The sequence below is a fragment of the Cinclus cinclus genome, chromosome 7 (genome assembly GCF_963662255.1).
Source record: "Cinclus cinclus chromosome 7, bCinCin1.1, whole genome shotgun sequence".
NCBI classification, from domain to species: Eukaryota; Metazoa; Chordata; class Aves; order Passeriformes; family Cinclidae; genus Cinclus; species Cinclus cinclus.
The window spans coordinates 12,230,372-12,238,819 of record NC_085052.1 but is presented as its reverse complement, the minus strand read 5'-3'; the positions used below and the strand labels follow the sequence as shown (position 1 = coordinate 12,238,819).

The following is an 8,448-nucleotide window of genomic DNA, read 5'->3' as shown; positions in this document are numbered from 1 at the left end:
ATAATTTAAGATGGAAGGAATCTCTTGATGATAATCTTCAAGCTCCTGCTCAAAGCAGGGGTCAGCAAGACTAGGTTGCTCAGGTGCACTCCCATTTTGGTTTTGATTTCCCCAGAATGGAGACTTCAGAGCCTCTCTGGGCAACCATCTGTTGTAACAAGTTGCTAGGGATTGATGACAGAAAAAAATAGTGATTTTCAGTAGTCGTCTCTTAAGAGAAATCACTGAAGTCAAAGAAAAAAGCGTTTTTTCTGAAAACTAAAAAGTTATCCCAGTGTAACCTTCTGCTTGGAAAAAGCCAGGTATTTTGGATACTTAAAAAAGCTGTCCCTGATGTCAGTGCCTTATGGTCCATATCCTTACAATTCTGTATTCCTCTAATTTTCCACTGAGATGTGGATATGATCAGCCACATTTTACAGAGGAGGAACTTGAGGCAAGGAGAAAACAGGGTATGCAAACAGATGTGATTATCCAGTGTAGACCCCAGCAAGTAGATGCCCAGCTCTGAAATGCCAAACTTGAAGAGTCTTACTCATTGTAGGTACTCTAAACTCAAAACCAGAGCTCTGCAGGAACCAGCTCTTCTGCCTTTGTGAATGCCCAGTGTTGGCAAGGCTGGATGATTCAGCATTTATTTCATTCCCAGGTCCTTTGGGATTCAGAAGCAAGTCATTTCACTTCTTGCCCCCAGGGAGAGCAGGGTGCTGTACTCAGATTTTGCTTAATGGTCTTGTAGTGGAGGAAGCTGACTGCAACATCCACTAGCAACTGCTGCTTTTTTAAAAGAACACAGCTTCAGATGACAGTGGCTCTTTCTCTTGGTTTAATTAGTTGCATAATAGAACATGTAAATAAGCGTTGCAATAGAAACCAAGATCCCTCAGAGGTATTGTTTCTTCTTCACTACTGGGGCTATTATAGTCTCTGTAGTAGGCAGGAAAAGTGAAAGACCTGTGTGTAATTGTGTGTACTGGAGGAGCCTGGTTTGAACCCATCTTGCTGCTGGGAGCTGTGACCTGTGGGCTGCTCTGTGATGGGATTGTTGCTGGTCTTTGGAGGAAGAGCAGGGGGTGTGAGCTTGCAGCTTGTGTGATCCTGCAGGCTGGGAAGATAGGTGGCTCAATTTTGCTCTTGGCATTTCAGTGAGAAATCTAACCCGGCTGCTTGTGCTTGTGTGTAAAACCGTGTGGGTTAATGTTCCTCACCTCAGCATTGTCACTGGGGACACTGGGTGGCAAACAGCAGGGGTATTCCCAAAGCTGTCTCAGTGGGGACCATACTTAGGGTGGCAGAGGAGAGGAGAAAAAGCAAATCTCTGAAATTGCAAACAAATTTCTGAGTGTAGTGTCTTGGTTCACTCCTCTCTGACAGCTGTCCACTCAAACATGCCTCTCCAACAAGAGGGAGGGAAAACAAGACAAGCTGGACAAGTCCCTAGTCCATCCCAGGACATGGAAAGAGAGTGGATTTAATGCAGGAGACAAGGGATGTAAACAGAACAAAAGGTGACTTGTGCTCATGGTTTATTCTTAGGATAAAAATCCATTATTAAGCATTATGTGACTTATTCCTTTCCTTCAAAGGAGGGAAGGGGAAGAGAAGGAACCAGAGTGGAGGTGGTTCAAAGGAATAGTTAGGACTATCAAGGAGGAAGGCCGGGGAAATAAAGAAAGTAAGAGGAACTCCGTTTTGTTTCAGCAAGTTACCTTGTGTCTGCTGGCTGTGTGGGGGTGGCGTGTGCATCTGCATGTTCCTACTCAAGGGCCAGTGAGAAATGCAAATGAACTCCCTTTCATCTCAAGTTAATGCAATTTCATTTAACTCCCATCTGATTATTTCTGTGGATTAGTTGTTGGTGAGGCTGAGAGCCAAGCCTTCCCACAAATGCAAAGCAAATCCGTAGAGAGGCTGAGCAGGGATCCTGGGATGCCTCGCCCATTCAGCGGTGTTCCAGCCTCTTTATGTGAGGGAATAGCCTGCAGCTCTTTCTTGCAAGACACCATACTTGTCAAAAGCTTTTTAAATAATTTTCTCTCCTTTGCTGCAATTATGTATCCTGATTTGCAAGATTTGTGCTACTCACTGCAAAAATAACTAAAAAGCCATATTACTAACTTGTATATGTGGTAATGCTTTAAAGCATTCTAGGATCATCTGGATAAAGAAGATCTGAATCTTTAATAGAAAGAAAAAGTAAGTTCCCAGTCCTTGAGTTCAAAGAGAATGTTAAATTATGCCTTTTATGCCCCCCTGGAAAAAACTCAGAAGGCAATGAAAAATAACTCTCATTTAATAATGTATTTCAAATTTCCTTGTTTGAAAGCCCCTCTGAGTTCTGTGTGTTTGAGCTGTTTTTTGAACAATTTAGGGCTTTTTGGTAAATGGCACAGTGTAAAAGGAAGTTTTACCTATAACAAAACAAGTAGGAAGAACAAACTTTTCTGTTGTGCCAGTTCTTTAAACAGTGTTGGGTACACAGGACTGACCCTTGGGAGAAAAGGGACTGTGCAATGCCAGAGGTGGAGCCTTGAAGCCATAGTCACACAGCATCATGGTGAGGATAGTAATTTTACACCTTTCTGGTTTAGCTTTCCCAGAGTATGACCAAGTCCATAAAAGAGACCTTCTGCTCCAGGGGCCAATTAAGGCAGTTGAAAGTTTTAGAAAATTCCATATTAGATGGGTAGGGAGAGTGCTGCTCCCCCCTCCTGTTCCTGCTGTCCCCTTGTTGCTCCAGGGCTGCAGTCCCAGTGCAGCTGATGGGTGAATGTAATGTGCTCTTTGGGCTGGCAGCTTTCTCATCCCCTTCCCCTCTGAGAAAGATGCTCCATTAATACAACTACAGTTACATGGTATATACACTATATGTATGTTTATATATACATATATGTAAAGCTAATTCTGGTTGAGGTCTTCCTGCAGCTTGTAACCTAAACAAAGGACTCTCATCCAATGGTTGGATGAGAAATACAATGAGATGCAGACAGTGCTATGGGTACTGATTCCTCTCAATCTCCACCTCACTACCTTGCCCCAAAGCTGTTCTGCTGATGGTGCCTCCTTCGGGTGTATAGGCTCATGGTGGCAACCATTTGGGTTCATTAGAAATTGCCAGGCACTTTAGTAAGAACAAAGGGAGTTTGGTCTCTTACCCAAATTTCAACTTGGTAATTACAGAGTGCCTCTCTGAATACCAGGCATATTGGTGATTCCTCCTGCTTTAGTCTCTGTTATTTGGTGTGTGGGTATGTTACTGACCTATTCATTCCCAGGTGATATTGCATCCTCCTTGCCTCAGGAAATATCTTGGCTTGCAAAGCAGGATATAACCAAAGGTGTGTATTCTATCACCATCTATTGAAACCAAGTGGGTCAGTCATCTTTATCTCTTCCACAACCTATCCTTCCTCCAGGAAGATATAATCTGTTAATGGGCCATTGAGTCCCACTGTATGAATGATAAAATTACATCATCCCACTGGGAGATACTCCATAGGGGGAGGAGCCAAGCCTTCCCTACCTAGATAAAATCTGAGATTTGGAGCATCAGAGCAGCCTTTTTCCACTGGATTCCAGAGAAAAAACAGACCTTTCCACATCATCACTGAAACTTCAGAGGAAAACTGCACTTTCTACAGGAGCACTGCTTCAACTGAACCACATCTGTTACTGCCGGAGGACTGCAGCCACCAAAAACGGGACTGCTACCAACACCCTGACTGACGGGGTGTCAGGTTGTATTCTGACTCTGTCAGTGTTTTGGGTTTACTCTTTGTATTACTGTATTTTTATTTTAATTTTCCTAGTAAAGAACTGTTATTCCCATTCCCATATCTTTGCCTGAGAGCTCTTTAATTTCAAGATTATAATAACTGGGGGGGTATATTTTCCATTCCAAGAGAGGCTTGTGCTTTCCTTAGCAGACACCCGTCTTTCAAACCAACACAGGGATTTACCCACTGATTCCTTCTTTTGCCTGCAAAAGAAGCCTGTGAAGTCTGTAAAGTGCTCTGGGACCTGCCCAGCATCTGCTCTTTGCTCCCCTGTGTCTCTGGGAGCAGCAGTGAGACTGTTGTCTCCAAGGGAGGTGTTCCCCAGCTCAGGGTATTGCTTTTCAGTCTCTGCCTTGAGACTGCTGATTCCTGTTTACCTGCTGAGAGAAGTAATCCTGCTGGGAGGAATGTTCCCAGTGCATCCCTCAGCTGAGCACTGATACAGGCAGTCTGGGGAAGTGGGGTGCACATCTGTCTTAGGAAGCTAAAAACAGCAGTTCGTGGCCTTCTGGGGTTGGCCCGTTCCCTTCCACCCCTTTGGCCCATTTGTGGAGGCGGCTGTAGAGGGGGAAGCCCTTGTTCTCCCGGTAGATGTAGACACCTGTGATGGCATTCCACTGGGGGCTCGGCTGGACACCCTCCACCGGGAACTCCTGCACCAGCTCCTTCTCCTCCTTGTCCAGTGCCACAAAGCCAAAGAATTGTTTCACATTCTTGGCTGCCAGGATCCTGGAGTGGACCTCGGCCGTGCGTCGGAAGAGCTTGTCCTCGTTGGAGCGGTACTGGGCCCAGTAGGACTCCTGCCGGTAGCTCAGCGGCGAGCAGCAGTGCTTCAGGCACTTGGTGAGGAAAACCAGGATGGCGACAATGCCGATGAGCAGCCAGCCGAAGAGCTGAGAGAGAAGAGAGAGGCTGCATTAGGACAAGGTGGTAAGTGGCAAGGTGGTCTTACCCACTCCCTGTGGCTTTCTCCCTGGTATGCCTACCTGGGACTCATATCTCAGCCTCCGTGTCACCTCGTCCCTGGACTTGGTGAGGTTTGCAGGGACATCCCTACAAGGGAACTTGGCCAGCACCTCGGCCCCATACTCAGCCGGAAACTTGTCCAGGGAGGATGGCTTGACAAACTCGCTGAGGGCGCAGATGTAAGCTTCCCCACGCAGCAGTGAGATGACTGACCAAGTGATGGGTGCTACAGACGCCCGGCCCAGGATGGAGCCGAAGAGGAGGAAGGTGGCAGCAGCAGAGAAGTTCTTGGTGCCACGCTTGTGGCACTCGGCCACCAGGTTCCAGGTGTGGTTGTTCCACATGACACCAATGAGGAAGAGGGCCAGGGCTGGGACACCGATGGCAGCCAGCCCATAGATGTAGTTGCGGGCAGGGGAGCAGGGGCAGTTGAAGGCAACAACTGAGAAGAGCTCCTCGCTCCCCACTGTGCCCAGGGCCACCAAACCATTGAAAATCATCACATCTTTGCTCTTGAAGAACAAGGAGAGGAAGCGGAAGTTCTCGGCGATGAGGGCGGCCATCTCGTCCAGGGGCTGAGAGGTGGGTGCTGCAGTGGGGGCTGTGCACTGAGGAACACTGCAGTGGGGGTTGAAATGGCCTGGTGCTAGCTGATGTGCAAGGAGCTGTTCCAGGAGCAAGACACCTTTGCTGGCGTCCCTTCTTCCCACCTACTCTCCCAGCCTCTGGAGCTGGTTGCTGATACCAGGGATACTTCAAAAGGGGCTGAAAAGGGACTTCACCTAAGCAATATATGAAACCTTGGCCATTTTAGTTTCCCACTAAGCCCTCCAAAAGCTTCACTACATCAAAGATCACAGGTGGCACATCTCTTTCTGTCCCTCTCAATTGCATGTTCGTCTTCTTTCCTTCTGTTTGGTTTTAGTCACCTCCCACAGAGGCAATTACTGTCAACATCACTGGCAAAGTCTTGATGATCTCCCAAACCTGCAATGAAGGAGGACTCCATGTTACTGGGAAAACTGGACCAGAGCACTGGCACTAGAATGTGTCCCCAGCCCTGCCACTGACTCACACTAGCCCAGCCACATGTGGCACATGGATGCTGGGGTTGTGCTGCTTTGAAGGTGCTCTGTGTGGCTTTTGCTTCCCTCTTTTGAGCTGATGAGTTAATATTTATTAATAGACACACATATGTGAGGAAGGGAGCAAGGGGTACTGTGAGACATCCAAGCAGATTTAGGAGCACAGAAATGGGACATAGGAGGCCCAGGCAGGAGCAACCTTTGATGAGAAGGGTGAAGGGATTCTTGGGGGCTGTTGCTACCAGTAAGAGAAGTTACTTTGCTAGAAAGCTTATCCTGATGTCCCAGGGTACAAACACCAAATGCTCATAGGGCTGGGACAGCAATTATGTGTGAGCTTTTGCTAGGATTAAGTGTGGCAGGAAGATCTCCCATCCTGCAGTTGACTGGTATAATCGTACTCCCTGTCCTGCTCTGCTCAGGAGTCCCAGCTCAGCCTCTTAATTGCTGCCCTGAGATTGAGCCCCTCAATCTGCAGCCTCAGTGCCAAAGATGCTCTTTGATGCCTTTTGCCTGTGTTATACCCCACTGACAGTGCTGCAGGCACTGATTTTTTTTAAGGTCAGGGAAATAACTGGGGAATGGATCCACACTCTCTGCAGCGATGTCCATTCTCCCATCCCATCTGCAAGCTGGATACAATTAATTTATTTGCAGACTTTCCATTAGTGCTGCATCCCCACAGGGTTTCTCCTCAGGAGACCTCAAGCACCTTGCAAGCTTTGGGAACCCTCACCCCTGTGGCAAAACTCACTGATCTCAGAGGAACTGCTGTCACCAGGGCTGCTGGAGACAGGAAGGACTTGGTTACCCAACTAACCGTCTCCAGCAGCTCGCACGGTGCTGGAAGTACTGGCACACATCTGGGGCTACCTGGGAGCCATGGCCCACAGGGCTGTCCCAAAGTCTTCCCTGAGCCACCCCAACTGCAGGGACATTCAGGCAGAAGAGACAAAGATACTTTAATCCTTATGGTCTTTTGCACAAGGCTTGCTCTTACACTGTGCTTTAAATCACTACTCTGCCTCAGTTAATCTGCTGCCCCAACAAATCCTGGTTTGCTCCCTTTCTCCATGGAGCAGGGGTGGGGAACGGGATCAGAAATTTGGTCTCTGTTCTTTGCTGTGTCTAACCTATGGCAGCCCCTTTAAAGTCAGACTGTAATATTGCTGAGTTCAAATGTAAACAGCCCTTAATGTATTCCTGCAGCTTCCCAGTTTTCCATATGCAAAACTCCCTCTGCAAAGGAGACAGACCAGCTGAAAACTGCCACCACGTGATGGGGAGCCAGGCCTCCATCTCCATGCTTGGTGGAACTCCACGTTTGCAGCCAGATGCTAAACCCACAGACTTGCTCTAGTTCAGGCATCTGTTGTTAGTTACCCACAAACAGCCCTGATAAACATGGCCCTGTAACCTTCCTGACAGAGCCTGGAAAACAGCAAAGCAAAAAGTCTGAGGAGCTGGCAAAGAGAAGTATTAGCCATTTAGAGGTTACCCTTTCTCTGCTTGGTAGTCTTGGTCTGGGAGAGAGGGTTGGGTAGAAAGGGAGAAGTTGTTTTCAGTAGGTAAGTTTCTAAGAGCCTCTATTTCTTTTCCCAAAATATATATGAAAGCAAGAAAAAATTAAGTCACTTACTTGAAAAAGTTGTTGAAACCAGTTCTGGAGCCTTCTCAGCACTTTCTGTGTTTTTTTGCTTAGGCTCTGGTCGTGGAGGGTTTCCATCAGCTCACAGGGCTGCGCAGGAGCTGGGATGCAGCCAAGGCTGGTCTGATGGGTGAAATCGAAGCTTTTGAAAACAGCCTTAATACTTTGCAAAGGCTTCTGTATGAAACGTGCCCTTCTCTGACGGCTTTTGAGAAGAAGGGAGGAGGTTCTCAGGCCCTGAGCTCTTGGGTGGGGCAAAGAGGTGCTTGGCTCTGTGCCCGGCTGAGTCACTGGAAAAAGCACATGGTTTTTCTCAGACTCATGATGCAGATGTGCAATGGCTGGCCGGGAGTTTGCCTGGAGAACGGCAGCGATGAGGCAACTTGCAGGGACGCAGAGGGGAAAGGGTGGATCCCCCCAGCCTGGGGCTTGGGTGCAGCCCCCACAGTCCCCAGGTGACACAGTCATGTCGGTGGGAGCCACTCCAAGGTCCCATGAGAAGGGGCAGAAACTTCTGCTCAGCACACGGGAGCCGGCTGAGCCTGCGGGACGGATCCCGCCTGGGTGGGTTTTTGGGGCATCGCAAGCTCCGTGGGATGCCAGGTTCCACTTCCCCCCCACGGGACCGAGCCGGCCGGGGGCTGAGCAGGGCGGGGGCCATGTGTGCAGGGCTGGGCACAGCCCGATTTTTGGCGAGTGCCGTGCATTCCTGCCTGGGTCAGCTTTTCCGCTCGCCGCTTCCTCTGTTTGAGCGATGCCTGCGAGGAAGCCGAGAGTGCCTCACTTTCTCTTTGCTCTCTCCTCTCCACCATCTGTCTCTCGGCTCCAGCTCCTGCACAGCCTGTTGCAGAAGCCGGAGGTCCCCATCTTCCTTCCCCATCCTCCTTGCCATCTTGTCTCCGGGGTAAAACTCAGCCCTCCCCAGAGAATGTCTTCAGCACACAGGCAAATCTTCAGCAACACCCACGTTCCC

The 8,448-nt window shown here is 48.7% G+C and overlaps 1 protein-coding gene across 1 annotated transcript; it reads right to left on the bottom strand.

Moving 5' to 3' along the window:
• Window positions 1-4,252: 4,252 nt before the first annotated feature.
• CALHM2 (calcium homeostasis modulator family member 2) lies at window positions 4,253-5,305 on the bottom strand. The gene is made up of 2 exons (XM_062496671.1): window positions 4,763-5,305; window positions 4,253-4,669 (listed from the first exon to the last, which is right to left on the bottom strand). The coding sequence occupies exons 1-2, from the start codon at window positions 5,303-5,305 to the stop codon at window positions 4,253-4,255; spliced, it is 960 nt and encodes a 319-aa protein (XP_062352655.1).
• Between the last annotated feature and the right edge of the window lie 3,143 nt (window positions 5,306-8,448).

Coding starts and splice junctions, on each gene's coding strand:
- CALHM2 (XM_062496671.1), bottom strand. CDS start 5,305: ATGGCCGCCCTCATCGCCGAGAACTTCCGCTTCCTCTCCTTGTTCTTC. Junction 4,670..4,762: donor GGCTGAGATATGAGTCCCAG/GTAGGCATACCA, acceptor CTTCTCTCTCAG/CTCTTCGGCTGGCTGCTCAT.